General features: G+C 44.4%; 1 protein-coding gene across 50 annotated transcripts in view; it reads right to left on the reverse strand.

Moving 5' to 3' along the window:
- Positions 1 to 18130, reverse strand: part of NEDD4L (NEDD4 like E3 ubiquitin protein ligase) — a 374906-nt gene that overhangs the window by 84642 nt on the left and 272134 nt on the right. For all 50 annotated transcript variants that reach the window (XM_084978078.1, XM_084978178.1, XM_084978097.1 and 47 more), the window contains one exon: positions 2776 to 2826. Coding sequence is in view for 12 of the 50 variants with exons in the window: in XM_021073873.2 (XP_020929532.1) it covers positions 2776 to 2826 (51 nt within the window). In the remaining 38 variants the exon portion in view is untranslated. The remainder of the gene's footprint in view (positions 1 to 2775; positions 2827 to 18130) is intronic.

Genomic DNA, 18130 nt, shown 5'->3' on the forward strand with positions numbered 1-18130 from the left:
GCAGCATCTGCGACCTACACCATAACTCATGGCAATGCCAGATCCTTAACCCACTGAGCGAGGCCAGGGATTGAACCTGCATCCTCATGGATCCTAGTCAGGTTCATTAACCACTGAGCCACGACTGGAACTCCTGGATTTTTTTTTTTTTTTAGATTGAAATATAGTTATTTACAATGTTGTATTAGTTTCAGGTGTATAGCACAGTGACTTAGTTATACCTACACCCCCCCCCCACACACACACACATATTTTCAGGTTCTTTTCTCTTATAGCTTTTTACAAAATATTGAGTATAGTTTCTCATGCTATACAGTAGGTCCTTGATGGTTATCTATTTTATATATAGTGTGTATGTGTATATGTTAACTGCAAACTCCTAATTTATCCTCCATTCCCTTTCCCTTTTGGTAACCACAAATTTGTTTTCTATATCGGTGGGTCTATTTTTGTTTTATAAGCATTTATATCTTTTTTTGTTCTATATATGTGATATCATGTGATATTTGTCTTTGTCTGGCTTACTTAGTATGATAGTCTCTAGGTCCATCTATGTTGCTACAAAAAGCATTTCATTCTTTTTTATGGCTGAGAAACATTCCATTGTATATGTTCTTTTATCTAAAATTTGATGATATTGACCAATATTGAATTCCTAGGCCATAGATACAATTAATCTGCCTTGACAGTGGACATACAGGTATCAAGAAAAGAGCATCCATTACTTATTCCATAAAATATATCCAAATGCTAACATCCATTTTACATGTCCACACTTGTGTTATCATATAAAATTAACTGTGTCGTTTTCCCATGGGTGTCCTCATAACATAATCAAATATGCACAAGAGAGCACCTCAAATCCTGGGACCAGAGCTATGTCCATTCAGAAGATGCTGGCCGGGAGCTACCACCCCCTAGAAGGTAAAAAATGCACATTCACCTCTCCTTTTGCATCCTACGTGGTCCCTCTCGGGGATTGCAGTGGGCTCCACAAAGCCAGTCACTTTTAAGGAGGAGATAGGGCGCTCCAGGGTAAGCTCATCTTGGGGCAGATTCAAAGCTGGGAAGCTCCCTCATGCAACCAGCTCAGCTGCCGTGAAAGCACTCATTCCTCTCTGGACATTCACTGTTCCACTTTTTAACCGGCTGGTTCCTATCCTAGCTATAGCCTTGGCACCACTTCCTTCTTTGAAAGCTCACTCTTGCCTCCACCCAAATCCAGTAAAATATCCCCTTTACTGACTTGGTCTCTGAAGAGGAACATTCCTCTATATTCTGGGAGTTCCACTCACCCTTCCAAAACCAATCTGCACTCAATCACTCCTAGAAGGCATTGGTGGACCACGTTGTTTAAAAATTTCACTCACACCTCTTACAGAACATTAGCAGCGAATTTGCCTTGACCGTGATGTGGCTTTTACGTTAGGGAAAAGGGTGGCTGGGAACACCTGTGAGAGAACTGGCCAACCAATCAACCATGTCTAAAAAGGTAAGGAGGTTACAGCTTTAACCTGAAGGCCACAAACGGAAGGACTTCGGACACAGAAATACATGAAGAGTCTTTCTGCACCGAGGCTGAGGCATCCATACGCTCTCAGTGTGACTTTAAAGAACCAAGGTTCTGATGGTTTAGGGGATCAGTCTGTCACACACAAGCACCTTCCACAGGCACCTTGGAGCTTCAGGTTTTCAAACAGGAACAAACAAAAATATTTTAATAATATCACTTTTGCTTTCAATCATTTGGAAGGGGACATGCTTGAAACCTTTCTTCCTTAATAGCTCCCCTGAGTCAATAAGAATAAAGTGCTTGCCATCACATTCCTTCACAACAGATCTTGACAGCTTCCTGGGTAAGACATGGGCGTTCTCGATCTTTAACATATGGTAATAACTAGGGTTTCAACACAGTGATAGGCTCACACTAGGTGGTTTCGGTCATTTGCATTTATAGACTATTTATGCTATTTGCTCGCATAAAGCATTAAAAAAAAAAGTCCTTGGAAGGCAGAAACATTTGACTTATCCTCTCTTAGGTGCAATTTAAGTCCCTCTGTGCTGCTGGGGCTGGAACATGAGATTGTGTACCTTCTACCCAGGGAGGTCTTGTCCTCCACTCTATCCATCCTGCCTCTGGAACATGGGGGGAGTCCACTTTAACCTCAGTTATTAGTCAAGAGCCCCAACCGCCGTGCTACTCATCCGTGCAGAGGGGAACAGGAGCAACAACACACATGCTAACCCAGCACAGTTCTGAGGCTGGAGTGGGTGTTTCCAGCTGACAAGTTCACTCAGAACTGACAGCATCTTTTATCTCCATGCTGAGAAAGCCATACACCAAAGTCTGGGAAACCTTTACAGATATAGCCCAAGAGAAATAGCATGTACAATTCTAAACAAAGGGAACAGACAATTGATTAGATTCAAAGGATGAACCTGAAAGCAAGGACAGTCCAGAGACAAGGAGGAGGGAGTTGACAGAAGGAGGGAGCTGTTTTGTACGATATGGCAAAGGAAGACCAGCTGAAGGGCAGAAGAGAAAGCAGCTGGAGACATTGATAGGCATCTTTGGGAGGTTCAGATGCCTTTATTTTGCAATTAAGCTAGCTCCTATCCCCTTGAAAGGACTACTTTCCAGAAGGGGAGTGCACACGTTTCATCTCAGCTTTCTCCACTGTGTTGAAGAAACACCATCCTGAAAATACACACAACTGGAGACAATGAGAAATTGCTGCTCACAGCATGCACTGTAAAGCAGGTAACCATTCTTACCGGGAGATGACTAAGGGGTATGTCCACCTGTCCCAGGAAGTCGTCTCGTGTCTGTTGAGAAGAGAGAAAAGGGTTAATGTTTCCATCTCCTTGCTGCATGTCAGCATTCTTAAACATGTTTCTTTACAAACAGTGACAAAGGTCCAGGGCCTGACACAGGAGTGCAGTGGAGATGGGTTGAAGGCAGAGGCCCAGATGAGGCACAGACAGCTGTTGCCTTGGAGATTACTGAGCCCAAGGTCGTGTACACCTGAGACTCTGTGGGGCATCTACTGCTGCCTAAAAGAATGGAGGCAGAACCTCTCTTGGACCTGGGAAGCAGGCCATCAATCAGGGAAGGGGCACCTGAGACCATAGAGGGTGTGGGGGCACAGCTGGCTAGGTTAAAGAGAAGACGTAACGAAATGTTGGGAACGTTTTAAACAATTATCTATGGATCAAGTGCTATAAACTAAAGAGCTCCTTGAGAGCTGAGAGTCTTGGGAGAGAGTATAGAGTCTAGTTATTAATATATCTTATAAATTACTTATTTAAAAATGGCCCTGAACTTTCAGTCTAGTAAGGATACTGCTTCAGAATCCCAAGTTCATGGATTATGTATTGGTTAATTTTTGGAGACAGGGTACTTCCTTCTCTCTTGATCTACCACCCAGCATTTACCTTTCTGACTTAAAAGAGATGGCAGTGAAATTTACATCAAGGGTGACTGTAACAAAATCATTTTAAAAATAAAATAGGGATCAAGTGTATAGGACAGCACATGGTCGAGAAGAATTGGCTTCAACAAGTGATTCACCAATCAACGGAACATGTTGGTGAGATCTAGGTTTCAAAACATCTCACTGTTGCCAAAACTACAGACATTTCAGGCAATGTGAAGTATTTAGGTTAGTGACATGACACCAATATTAAAATGTGTTTTCGATACTACAGAAATGATCTAGGTGGGACTAGAGAGCCTACGCGTGGCCTTTATGCCAGAATGAGAAAGCAGGAGTATTTTAAGGACTCCTGGGTGTGCTGAGAGGGCAGAATCCCCACCTCTGGGCCCTGGAGAGACAAGGTACGAGGCCATCACTACATCCTTAGGTCATCACTGCCACAAGATGACATCTTGCACTAATATTATAAAAGTACATTAATCAAATCATTTTAAATAATTTCCATTACAAAAATTCTTTCCATCAAGCATCATGTCAACCCTAAGAGCTGACAAACACCAAATTAGTTTCAACTCACACAGTGCACACTAGCACTTCTTGTGCTTATTTTTAAGTGGTAAAGGCTGTCAATTTCAGCCTCAATTACCTGTCATGCCATTCTAGAGGTCAAAAATGTACAGGTTAGAAACACAATTATAAATGTTCCCTTTTGACAAGCCATCAGATTTTTTCCCGACATCATGACAATGCAAAATGGAGCCCTTGAAATGTGTCTTATAAGGTGAAACAAAAATCTATATTCCATTACTGGAAAAGTGAAATAAATACACCAAACATTCTCTCTTAGAGTTTGTGCTCCAAATGATGATTAACTACATTCAGGACCACCCCTCCCTGATTTTAAAATAACTGTTCTCTCTCTCTCTTTTCTTGAGGGACAGGGGCAGTGCCTGCGGCATGTAGACTCCCTGGGCCAGGGACTGAACTCAAGCCACAGCAGTGACGATGCCAAGTCCTTAATCACCAGGCCACTAGGGAATTTCTGTTTTAAGCAAGAAGGAAAGGGGTAAGTGCGTGCCATGGCCATGGAGAGGTATGTGGGAATGCCTCTGGACCCTAAAGCCTGGGGAATATGGCAACAGCTCCAGTGAAACCCTAATACAGCCCTGGGGCATTTCCCATTGTGCATGTGGGGCCAGAACTGCCAGCACTGAAGTGAACACCAGGCTTAGCTGGCCTCACAAAACAAAGGAGACTCAATTTCTTAAAGAACATATCCATTCAAGAAACAACACAGACTTTTAGGTTAGAATTGCACTTAAAGGATGTGATCTGAATTATACTCCATACTGATGACCACAGAGGCTGCTGCATATGAGCTAGACTAGGATTCTGTGCATGTGGCACCAGAAGTCAGGGGTGCTGCCAGGTGAAGCTGGGGCCATAAAGCATCTTTAGGAAAAATGTGTAAGAAAGGACTGGTGATTCTTAGAGAGTAAAATGACCAACATGCAATATAGGAGCTATACATTAAGGCAGTGGTTTGTTTGTTTGTTGTTGTTGTTGTTGTTTGCTTTTTAGGGCCCCACCCACGGCGTATGGAGGTTCCCAGGCTAGGGGTCCAGTGGGAGCTATAGCTGCTGGCCTTTGCCACAGCCACAGCAATGCAGGATCCAAGCTGAGTCTGGGACCTACACCACAGCTCATGGCAACGCTGGATCCTTAACCTACTGAGCGAGTCCAGGGATGGAACCTGCATCCTCATGGATGCTAGTCAGATTTGTTTCTGCTGAGCCATGATGGGAACTCCAATTTTTTTTTTTTTTTTTTTTTTGGTAAAGACAGCATTTTTTAAAAAACTGTGAGTTGCAATCTCACTAGCAGTTTCACAAGATGCATTAAAACAAATGAAATATAATGGAGCAGAAAATACCAGTGCCTCATAAGAAATGTAAGTAAGCACTGTTTCAAGAAACTTAATTACATACATATATGAATGCACATACTAAGTTGTGGTGTAAATTAATTTTTTTGCATGCCACCATAACAAGTTTAAAAGCTACTCAACCTCTGCAGATGAAAACATCCAATACTACCACTATTCTTGAAATCATTAGGGAGTGACTTAAAAAATTACATTGAGAATTCTTGAGACAAATGGAAGAAAAGTACAGAAGAATTAAAACATAAGCTACAGAAAAAGAATTTAAGAGTAAAGATATGGTATGATTAGATCTTCATATAATACAAATCAAGGCAAACCTCCCAATCTCAAAGAGCATGATGGAAAAATAACCTTGGCTTTGCTGCTAAACCAGTAAACTCAGCTTCCTCATCTTCTCTTCCTCCTGAGGCATGGGGCCCACATTGGGAACCAGCACTGGCCAGACAGGGAAATGGCCCTATTTTTAGCAGGACTTCGGAAACATTCACTTTGAATTATCTAAATAATGAATGGCTTAAGAAACCTTTGCAGAAGCTTTTAGACAGTGTTACAAATACAGTGACTCTTCAACAGCCTACTGTCTGGAGAGTCACCTGAATGCTGAGATGTATTTTGTTTGGGCACTATCTCATTTCTCATGAAAGCATAAAGGGAGCTTTGCCATCACACACAGAAGGATGGAGGGATAGCTTTTTTTCCCCCTGTCTTTTTGACTTTTTAGGGCCACACCCATGGCATATGGAGGTTCCCAGGCTAGGAATCGATCCAAGCTGCAGCCGCCGGTCTACACCATAGCCACAGCAACTGGAGATCCAAGCCGTGTCTGTGACCTACACCACAGCTCACGGCAAAGCTGGATCCTTAACCCACTGAGTGAGGCCGGGGATCAAACCTGTGTCCTCATGAATGCTAGTCAGGTTCGTTAACCGCTGAGTCACAATGGGAACTCCCTGGAGGTTATAGTTTTCTTTCTCTCCCTCCAGACACTCCAGCCTGGCAGAACTGCTGCGGCTCAGGATGGGGAGTGAATTGGGCCACTACCTCCAACCTGCATCACATAATCCAATGTTTCACTACCTGATGCCTCTGACTTGCAAGGTAAGTTGTTTCAGAACACATCATGGAGGAGTTCCTGTTGTGGCTCAGTGGTAATGAACTTGACTAGCATCCACGAGGATGTGGGTTCAATTCCTGGCCTCGCTCAGTGGGTTGGATATCTAGCATTGCTGTGGCTGTGGCAAAGGCCTGCAGCTGCAGCTCCAATTTGACCCCTAGCTTGGGAATTTCCATATGCTGCAGGTGCGGCCTTTAAAAAAAGCAAAGAAAGCAAAACCCATTGTAGAAGTTAGCTTAATCAAACAGTCAAGTGGCTTTCCACTACAAACAAAGGGAAAGGTGAAATGATGACATCCTCTGAATGCACATGTGCTTACCAAAATTCACTCATTATGCCCCAGAACACAAAAGCCAATCAACACTCAGGTGTTTTTCTGCCCAAACTCATACAGCTTTCACTCTTTTCACAACCCCTCTGTCTTTAGATTTTAGAGGTGAGGGACGGAACCTCCCATTCACTAAAACAGAGTAAGGAGTGTCCGGGAGACACTGGCTCTTATTTATAACAACAAACAAGACCTCCCTGTCAACAAGATGTCAGAGCAAACTCATAGGACTTTTATAGGCTCCTGTAAAAGCACACCGGATAAGCGGCAGAATGAAACGCTGCTGGCTGAGTGTGTGATCGTGAAGGCCATCTATTTTAAGGGACACTGCTTGAAATTCGGAAGACCAAACAGAAGGGGTAGACAGCGAAGAACCATCCTGCTGGCAAAGACGAAGGAGCCTGGCAGTTGCAGCCTGGCTTTAACCAAGAGTATAACTAGACGGGTTCAAACCAGACTATGGAAGCTAGGGTTCTGTGGGCTCCCTGCTCCTCCAGCACCGCTATCATGTCAGAGATGAGTTGCACTTGAATTCCCTCCTCCTCCAGGTGGGTGCAGGAAGCTCAAGGACCATCAGTCCTCTCCTCCAAATATAAGCATCTTCTGTGCAAGGGATCAGTGGAGGGCCACAAGAACTACGGCCTTTTGCAACAGAAGCATTTGACAATCTGAACTTAAGATCCAGTAACAGGGTGCAAACACTGCGAAGGAGACTGAGGACCAGATGAACAAAATGTGAGCAGCACTGATGAGGTCACTGGCTCTTTCAGGCAGGAGGTCACCCACAGGTAGGCCACGTTCCACTGTGCTTGGCATGAAAGGCACAGAGACTGGGTCCCCACACCTCCTAGGGACAGAAGCTAACCAGCTCTATGCGGGAGAAATACAACATGAGCCACATTCAGGAGCTGAAAATTTTCTAAGTCCCATTTAAAAAGTAAAAAAACAAACAAAAACAAACCAGTGGAAAATAATTCTAATAACATATTTTAGTTAACCCAATATATATAAAACATTGTTTCAACATGTAATCAATATAACGGTTATTACTAAAAATGTCTTAAATTCTTTTTTCTTTCTTTTTTTGGTTACACCCACAGCATATGGAGTTCCCAAGCCAGGGATCAAATCCGAGCCACAGCTGCAGCAACTCTGGATCCTTAACCCACTGTGCCACAGCATGAACTCCAAAAATGTCCTACATTCTTATTTTTGAACAGCACACCTCACTTTGGACCATCTGCATTTCAAGTCCTTAACAGCTGCAGGTGGCTGGTACCTCGGTCGCTCTAGACAGACATTAACCGCCATATCTCACAGGCACGGACAGAATGCTGCGGAGATATGGTGGCAGAAATGACTAATTCTGCCTGGGGTCAAGGGCAGGCATGACTTTAGGAAGGATGCAATCTTCATGCAAGGTCAGAAAGCAGGAGTTGGCCTGGAGGAAAGAGAATGGTATGAAGCTGATCAGGAGAGAGCTGAGGGGGCCTGAAGAGAAGAGGGGTGGGATGAGGAGGGGTTGGGGAGTAGGGAGGGGCAGCAGGGGGAGAGGATCAGGCCAGTCCTTGCGGTTCTGTGAAAGAAGGCACCTCGGGGATGAGAGGATACGGGAGGATACCGAGGAGGGAGAATTGGCAAGGACTGCATTTAGAAATGTCCCTGGTCAGTGGGAGGGAGAATTTACTGTAGGGGAAGACTCCGGAGGTGGGAGTGTGCTCAGGAGAGCACTGCGTTAATCAGATAAGGCTATATAGGGGTCCAGACCACGCAGAGCCAATATCACTGTCAATACAATAGCCACAGGGAGGGCAATGTCCCTAACATGATACAAAGCAAACTCAGAATACCGTCTTCAAGCAAGAACACATCACGTGTAACGTGAGTGCAGTGTGGTACCATTCTTGGAATTTTAATGAGTGATGACTCTGAACTAGAGCTTTATAGGTTCAACAAGGACACTGACTTCTCATCGGAGCTTTGCATCCCATGTCGGTCCTGATAAGCCTCTTTCTGCACTGCCTGTAGTTTGGCTGAAATTACATCTCTGGTCAATGGACTTCATCAGAACTGGCTGGGGGGAGAGCTCCAGCCGTACTAAGGTAAGAAATTCAAGACTGCAAAGCTAACGTGTAGGTCACCTGTCATGTGTCAGAAACTGTAACTAGCAGGTAAAGAAACTTGTCCACAGTCACCGAGCTAGTAAGTAGCAGCCAGAGTGTGAATCCAGGCACGGTGGCTCCAGGGGCCATACTATCACCATCACCACACAGAATAACTTCACATTCCAAGGGCTTAAGGGAGAACCTTAATAGGCTCCCCTCTTCCCACAGAAGACCCTAGTTTGGTGTGCTGCAGCTCCTAACCCCGAGGTCCCTCTGGTTACACCTGCCAGCTACAGTTCTTGCAATCTATCAGCTCCCAAAGGACATAATCTCAGTGTTGTCAGTCATCTGCATATTTTAGCATGTATCTTTCTTTCCTTACCTGTATTTTAACACAAAAATGAAATAGTAAAATATAAGTTTGAGAGAGAAATGAAATGGAGCTGAATATTTCTTATTTTTTTTATGAAACCCCTCCCCCTGTATCTTTTAAAGCCGAACTCCTCAAACTGCAGCAGGCACACCCCTGAGGATACATAAAGGCTTTCTCGGAGACTTGGGCATGGCAGTTTCAAATAAATCATTTTCTAGACCCCTCGTTATGTCTGCTTCCCTAAACTTGATCTGCCTGAGAACAGCATCTGACTTCTGTAGCCCTGCCTTTCCTAAATAACAGCTGCCGGCTCCCGTTCTCCAAAGGCGTACTTCTCCCCACTCCTAATCTCACCGTGGTGCAGTTTGCTGGGTATAAAAACCTCTGCAACACAAAATAAAGGGACAATTTAAAAAGGCACAGCTGAGAGCAGAGGGAAATGAAAGAGACGTTCTTACTTCCCCTGGTCAACAGGCTCATGGAATGACAATGTCTTGCACATTTACCATCCATCCAACTAATTTTCCTGTTTATTTGATTTGAAAATGAAGTCAGATTTTTAAATGGCAGGAAATAAGCCTGATATGGCTGGTTTGTTTTTAGCAGTAAGGACCGATTTGACTAATTCAATTTTATGGCAGATATTTTCCATAAAATGAGCCATGTCGGCAATCATGAAAAAAATCCAAAGTACTGGATACATTATGAAATATAGTTAAAGCACATCCAAAACACTCAATATGTTAAAAATTACATCTTGTGCAACTGCTGGACTAATAACTTATTGAATTTCTGATGTCACCTTAAAAAATGTGTGAGGAACAGTTCTTCAAAATTCTTCACAAGATTTACCAAGCAAAAATGTTTGGAGACTGATGTTTAAAGCACACAATCTATTATAATGTCAGGTCATTAAATTGGCCGTTATTAAAAAAGTTTCCCTCAAAACTCATGCTCCCTCCTCCAGGGTATAGGATTTAAACCATAAAAACCAAAAGTGGAGTTCCCATCATGGCTCAATGGTAACAAACCCAACTTGTATCCATGAGGATGCAGCTTTGATCCCTGGTCTTGCTCAGTGAATTAAGGATCTGGTGTTGCTGTGGCTGTGGTGTAGGCTGGTGGTTACAGCTCTGATTAGACCCCAGCCTGGGAACCCCATATGCCACAAGTGTGGCCCTAAAAAGACAAACAAAACAAAACAAAAACACCCCAAAAGCTTCTCTTTTCCACATGTTGTGCAAGTGAGAAAAACAGCCTGGGGAGGAAACTGTCCAAGCTTCGTGAAGAATTAAGCAAATAATTCCATGTCTCTTAGGGATGACACCATTTAAAACAAGGAACTTGAAGGATGAGGAAAAATGTAATGTCAATTTAAGGTTTCAGCAGGAGGGAATTTAAGACGCTTCCAGAGTGTGGGTCCTTCCTCTACTCCCTGCTACCTGTGGAGGACATCTGGGAAATAAGGTCCAACACCACCTCCTTGTCTGGTCAGGACAGAACAATTTCCCCAGGCACCCAAGTAAAGTCCTCTAGAGCAGAAGGAGCAGGACTCCCATGTAGAGCTAACCAGGGGCTCCTGGCAGGCTCTCCAATCACTGCTACCCAAGCACCACCTGCAACAATGAAACTTCTGGTAGAGGGGCCTAGATACAGGTGTGTGTGTGGGGGTGGGTGTGGGTGTGTATGCGCATATGGGGTCCAATAGGAGCCATAGTCTCTGGCCTACGCCACAGCCACAGCCACCGCCACCACAGGACCCAAGCTGGGTCTGCAACCTACACCACAGCTCAGGGCAATGACGGATCCTTAACCAACTGAGGGATTGAACCTATGTCTTCAGGGATACCAGTCAGATTTGTTTCCGCTGAGTCACAACGGGAACTCCAACACAAGCGTGTTTTAAAAGCTCTCCAACTCATGTGTATCTGAGGCCAGATGGACACCCAGTGAATAAACCTCTGGGTTTTCCTTGTTCATGAGAGACAAACTGGGATTACCGGTTAAACTGGTAGAATTACACTGCTGAGCAAACTGATGTTAAACTGCAGTCTCTAAAAGTATAAAACAGTCCCTGTTCCCTGCCCCTCCTCTTAGCCCCCCCCCCCTTTTGTGCCTCTACTGTCCTCCCAGATGAGAACGAGCTGGACCCACTTACACATGCTGGTAAAAATAACTGCCAGGGCCCGGAATGTGGAGGAGATGGGGGAGGGGGATGCATTTTTGGCCGCCCCTGTTTGGAACCCTAGCCCTCCGGCCTGATAGGGCTGGGATATTAATAGGAATAGGACTCACAGGTGCACGGACAAAGCACAGGGATTTCACTGTCATGGCTAAGGGCTCTCTGTTTGCCACTCTAATACTGGGGCTAAAAAGACAAATCCCACTTCAAAATAGAATCAGAGAGTATGACCCTTAGGAGGGACGTAAAAAGTCACTTAGTGCAAAACCTCTTGAGACTTGTCTCTGTCCATCCCTCAAGTGGTTCCTCACCCTGCCGGATCCTAAACACCAGCAGTGATGGGGAGCTCACCACCTACAGGGTCAGCAGAAGAAAGGCTCTGGATGCGTATATGCCTGAAGTCCCATGCCTATCTAGAAATAGCTGAATAACTAAAGGCAACTTTCTAATCACTACCAAAGGTCAATCTCGCCTGTAAAATGGGGATGGAAACAACTTTGTTTTGCAGTCATTGGGTATTAAAAGGAACAATTAGATTCAACAGGTGTAACTCCTAACTCAGGGCTTCTCATCCTCGACGTCACTGGCATTTAGGGCTGGATAATATGTATTGTGCAGGCTGTCTATTGTATGCATTTCAGGGTTTTTAGAAACATCAAGCTTTTACCCACAACACAGGAAAGCAACTCCTGTCCCCCAGTATGGCAACCAAAAATGGCTCCAGATACTGTCAAATGTCTTGGGGGAAGGGTGGTGGATGAGACAAAACTGCCCCCCCCCCCCCCCCCGCTTAGATTCGTTGTCCAATTCCATTTCCCTCCCTTGTACTCCATAAGGTGTTCATGTCATCTTTGGGCAATTCTGCAAGACTGTTCTTGTGACCTGCCCACCTTCCCCGAAGAACCAGGGAAGAAAGAAGAGTTAAGTTTCTATACCTAGAAAGTGGCAAAACTGAATCGGAACAAGAGTCTCTTTGACTCCAGTATTTACATCTGTTTCTATAACACCATGTGATTTCTCAGGGGCTCATCTCTCTACATGGGGATGGAACGGCTTAATCACTTATTTGAAGAAAAGTTCTGTCTTTTTCAGCTCTAGTTCCCTCCTTGCCCCCCCTCCCCCCGCAAGTATTTTCAAACAAGAGAGATCTGCCAGCAAAGCTTCATGCCCCAGACCATTTCCTAATTAATGGGTAAAACAGGTAGTGGAACGGAGCTCACTATGTAGCTGCCAAGAAAATCCCTGAGAAGCTGAGGCTGAAGGCTGAGCTCCTTGCCTGAGTGAGTTGTTTAAAGTCGACAGCAAAAGCTGTGGAGTTATCAGGAAGAAACTGAAGCTCTGGGCCAGAGATGTCTCCAGAACGAGGAACCGTGTTGTATAGGGCTGTGTAACAGAGCATATAGTGGGGGTAGTGTCCAAGCCAGGAAGCCCAGGAACATGGGAGAGAGAATGTGAACATACTTTGGATGAAAGATCATGGGGGAGAAAAATGCACCTTCAACATCACATCCGAAGTCTTGAACAATCAAACCACCAAAGACAGAAGGTTTGGTGCATACAAGGCACCAAACCTTAAGTCCTTCTGATGCCTCAAAACCTAGGTACACGTGGGAGAGGAGAACTCTGACTTCTAAGAATCACTGGGGACCACCATGCAAATGCCCATAGTCTGTGCAAGAAGTGTAGGCGAATCGATGTATTTGTAAAACCCACTACTGCTGACCCAGGATGAGGCCAGGGAGGCCCCGAGAGCAGGGCTGCCATGATAGTTTTTAAGTGCTTACTGAAATTCTGCCTCTCTAGCTCTGCCTTACTCCTGGCCCTGAAACCCACATGTGTTGCGCTGCCTGCCCTGCACCAACGACTCAAAGGAAGGGGAAGCACTATGTTTGAGAAATAGTCAAATGCACATGTGCTGAATGATGGGCATGGATCTAAAGTGCCCTGGGGAAAAGATTCTGAGCCCCTTTGGGTGCTGGTACTGGGTCAGGAACCAACTAGCCGGATGGCCTTGGGCACCAAGACTTTCCTGACCAGGTTCTTCATCTGAAAAATGGAGGCATGACCACCTGAACTTCCTATTTCATAAACCATTGCACACCTCAAATGGCAGGTGCATGGAAGGCTTGTGCAAGTTACAACTGAATGTTATTAAGCTGCATTATTCATGAATATTTTGAGAGTTGAAAAAAGGGGGGGGGGGTCCCTGCCAAAACCCACCCAACTGTAAAGCAAATGGCTATTTTCAGAAACTTGACGGTTCAGTCTGGTCTCCAATCAAAAACTTCTTGTACTGCCAAGAGCTCAGCACATACTGTTTGAGAAACCCTGTTCCATCCTGAGGGCAAAACATATGAAGAAGCTTTAAAAATTGAATGGACTACTATAAAATTAATTATCCCTTAACAAATAAACACATGAAAGTGAAATGTAATTTTCAAGGACTGAAGGAAGACTAAAGACTTAAAAAGCTCAGTCTAAGCTTGGAAAGGATTTTTTTTTTTTTTTTTTTTTTTTTTTTTTTTTTTTACATTTAAAGATGGTCTGCAGTGAGGCTATTCGTCAGCTTATAAAGACGTTACACAGAAGGGTCCATTCATGTATACACTAGCTGTTTGGAACATTAAACCTATAATCCTGAAGAAAACTGTTCATAAATAGTAATCCCTAGGCTAGACTACAAAGGCGCCGGAAATCTATGAAGTAACTGGAGCGTGAAGCAGCACTAACCTGGGGGCTTTGATGACACTCTACCACCACCCCAAGCCTCTCAGCTAACACTCCCAACCAGCTGGGACAACACAGGGCCATGATGAGTCCCTATTGCCATCATCATGCTGTCACCTCCCCAATCGCACACTGGTGGGCACTTCTGTAAGTCACCTGCAGGGAATGGCTGGGCCAGGAGGGTGGGGGCAATGACTAACAGCAGAGGTGAGTGACTTCTGGAGCTGGGTTCGGAGCCAGGGCACAGTTCTTGGTCATCCTACGTGCTAATGAGAACTCTGCATTCTGCACCACGATATTTCCTTTGCTGATTTTAACAGGAGTTACAATTTCCCCACAAAAATCTTTAAGTACACTTAAGGTTTAAGGGCTACTTGTCATGTTTTTATCTTGGAATGTGCAGATACCAGCCTGAACAGCCCAGGCTGCAGCTGTTACTGCAGGCACCCTGGCAAAATGGTTGGGCGGTGCTCTCTGACCTTGAGAGAGCTCCTCAACAACTACTGGAGTCCTGAAAACAGTAAAACAAAACTAGTGCTAGACGCTGAATAAAGGAGATGCCTGACAAGTAAATGAAATAACTGTTACTCCATGGTGTGTTCCCTTCCCCAGAAAGAAAACCAGAAAGTCACAAATCGGAGACCATCTTTGAGCTGGTCTATCTGTTCATAGCCGTCAAATGCACAGAGGTCTATACAGAAAAGGCATATGAAAATATAACTACATTTCCACATAATTCCTAACCTTCTCATTGATCAAAGCATCCGATTGTATCAAATTTAAATGTCTAGTGGCCACATGCCTGGGCTAAACATGAATTACTGGAACACAGAGATGGGTATCAGTCTTCAGCAACAGCACTGGGAATTTGAAGACTCCAGTAAATAGATATACGTTAAACACTTAACCGTCTTTGAAATTGTCATTCTTTTATCGACTTTCTCATCTGAGCCCTCTCCCACAGTTCAAAGAAGGGAGTGTTGAAGGGGTTAACTGGGGCCCTAACTCACCACAGAATCTAAAGAGAATTCTTAGATTTACGTGCCTTATTATCTCCATTACAAAATACAGTAATTCTAAGGTTCTTTATGTGTGCACAATTCCTAGAACTTATGAGAGAAACTTTCCTATAATTATCAGCTTCCCTTGCCCTTAGTATCAATTTTGGACAACATATTAACTTGAAAATTTCTGTAATAATCTGTAAATCAAGCAATATGCATCCACTTTCAATTTAGAAACTGAAAGAAAATCCTAGAATAGGAGACAGAGTTGCACACAGTGCAAGCCCTGCCTGTTGGACCTCACACTTAACACGGCAGAGCCCCCTGCATGCAGCGGGGCCTGGTTACACTGAGTGGAGCAGGGCCTGTTTTGACTACCATGTCCAAAGAAACAAGCACAACTTCTAGAGACCCAATTCCTTTCTCTTCCTTCCCACTGACTCTGAGGACCAGACACCTGTGCACGGTGGCGCTGAGGGAGGGCGACTCTTTCTCTGCCTTGAGTTTTGTCTCTGCATCTTATTTTGATGGTGACTTGATGCAGTTACTTTGTAACTCTCTAAGCCTCAGTTTCCCTGTCTGCGAAGTGGGGATAATTATGACAACACTGAGAGATGGTCGTGAGAACGAGTAGTAACTTTTGCATGGAAAGAACCCAGGAAAGGTTACAGATGAATCAGGACCATCAGATGGGAGGGAGTGTTACACCTCAATATATTTCTTGGGTACAAAATGCAGCAAAAACTTCAATTAAAGCTGGGGGTAGTAACCCTCCTGAATGCGTGCACGACACAATTCATTTGAAGCTGTAAGTCAACAACAATTAGCACATAAGGACACTCCCTGTGCCTGGCACATTCTAAGTGCTTCACATAGCTTATCTCCCTCAATCCTCCTGACATCCACATTACGGACGTGCAGACTGAGGACAGAATGGCTAAATAATCTGTCCAAGGTCAGCAAGCCCGTAAGGCGCAGAGCCAAGATCTGTCTCTCACCCAACACGCAGTCTCTGATGAGTCACGTAGGCTTGGCTGCCTGTAACCGAAGTATAACCTGCAGTTCTTTATGTTCTTTCCCTTTTTGCTGGATGAAAAAGTCTTCCTTGCCCATCCCTTCAGGAGCTAGCCTGTGGGACCAGTGGCAGATCATAAAAGAACCACTTAATTGCCTTTTTGAGAAGAAGTTACAAAGTCGACCCTTACTTTGGATGCCATTTCCAGAAGAACTGAGAAGAGTTAACTATGAGTTTTAAAATCTTACAAATGCCAGAGTCTTTCCTAAGCTCTTCACAACCCTCATCCCAATTCATTTCTAAGAGGGGCCAGAGCAGAAAGAAACTGCTTTTCTACGCCCTGTATTTCTGCAGTACGTATAACCTAGTTTTTGTTGTTGCTGTCTTTTTGTCTTTTTAGGGCTGCATTTGAGGCATATGGAGGTTCCCAAGCTAGGGGTCTAATAGGAATTGCAGCTGCCGGCCTACGCCAGAGCCACAGCAACGCCAGATCCCAGCCGCATTTGTGACCTATACCACACAGCAACGCTGGATCCTTAACCCACTGAGCAAGGCCAGGGATCGAACCCACAACTTCATGGTTCCTAGTCGGATTCGCTTCCACTGTGCCACAACGAGAACTCTGGCGTATAACCTAGTTTTAACTATCTCAGGCCATACCTGCAAAGGCTGACCACATGTGGTTAAATGGGGTCTACCTAGACAGGGAATATCTCAGGTGTTTGTTCCAAAGCCACAGCAATAGAGACTAGCTTCAGACTTACAGTTTCAAAAAAATAAAAATATATCTGAGCTATACAAAGGCACTGAAAAATGGTTTTGATTCATTAATGTGTACTGCATTTTACTTCTAAGGCATCATTGTGTAGCAACACCCTCCACCCCCCAAAAAATCTTGGTTATCTAGCAGCTGGCTTCTACAAGTCTATGCCTCTCTCCCTGCAAAGGGGACAGAGACGAAAGGTGTCTGGACAAAGGCATTGATGTGGCACCTTCCCCAGTCCCTCATCACGCAGAGTGCAAGCTTGTGTGAACGATTAGCGGCTCTGTGGGGGGAGCAATCCTTTTTATTCTTAAAATTCAGACAAGAAGTTTAATAACATAGAATCCTCAACTCCAGAATGACTGTTGTTCAAAGCACAGCAAACTGCATCCAGCCACGTGCTTTCTTCAACCTGACCACATACGGGGGCGGCGGCGGTGGGGGGGGGGGTGCACACACACGTTTCGGTTTAGAAGCAAAAGTAGATGCACACATTCCAAGGACTTGATTCAAGATAATGCCTTGAAGGCAACTGTCATCATTAACTGTAACTGCTACCCAATCCGTAGTCACGGTAAAAATCTCTATTAGACACAGGCTGCAACAGGACCATTTATTTATTTAATTTTGATTTTTACTGGAAGAAACATGCTACACTGCAATTCAAGACGCCCAGGGAACAAAAATATGAGGAGGCATTGTCATATATATTGTAATTTAGAAGCTTGGTGGATATCCAGGGGAAAGGGTATCCCAAGAAATGTTGAATTTGTCATCATGTGCTTGTCAGAAGGGACCAGACAGGACAGTGTTTGATTACTTAGGGCAGAGTGCTAATCGGTGCCAGGAAACTGGCCCGGACCACAGATTTCTTTCTGAAAAGTCAAAAAGGGGAGAAAGAAGGAAAGAACAACCTTTAAGGCCTTGTTTTAAGTACTTTATATGCATTATTATTACCTCTACCAACCCCATATAGTCTATCTCAATATTCAATCATCCCAATAACCACGAGGGGGGTGTCATTACTGATCCCATTTTGAGGATGAGAGAAATGTTCTTTAGGAAAGTTCAGTCACCTGCTCTCATTATCCAGTCAGCAGGGCCAGGATCCAGGTAGTGATGGACCCGGGATTCAAA

The sequence above is a fragment of the Sus scrofa genome, chromosome 1, assembly GCF_054392235.1.
Source record: "Sus scrofa isolate SSC_HxYL_T2T_F1_AM1 chromosome 1, Sscrofa_HxYL_maternal_Yorkshire_Landrace_v2.0, whole genome shotgun sequence".
Lineage (NCBI taxonomy): Eukaryota > Metazoa > Chordata > Mammalia > Artiodactyla > Suidae > Sus > Sus scrofa.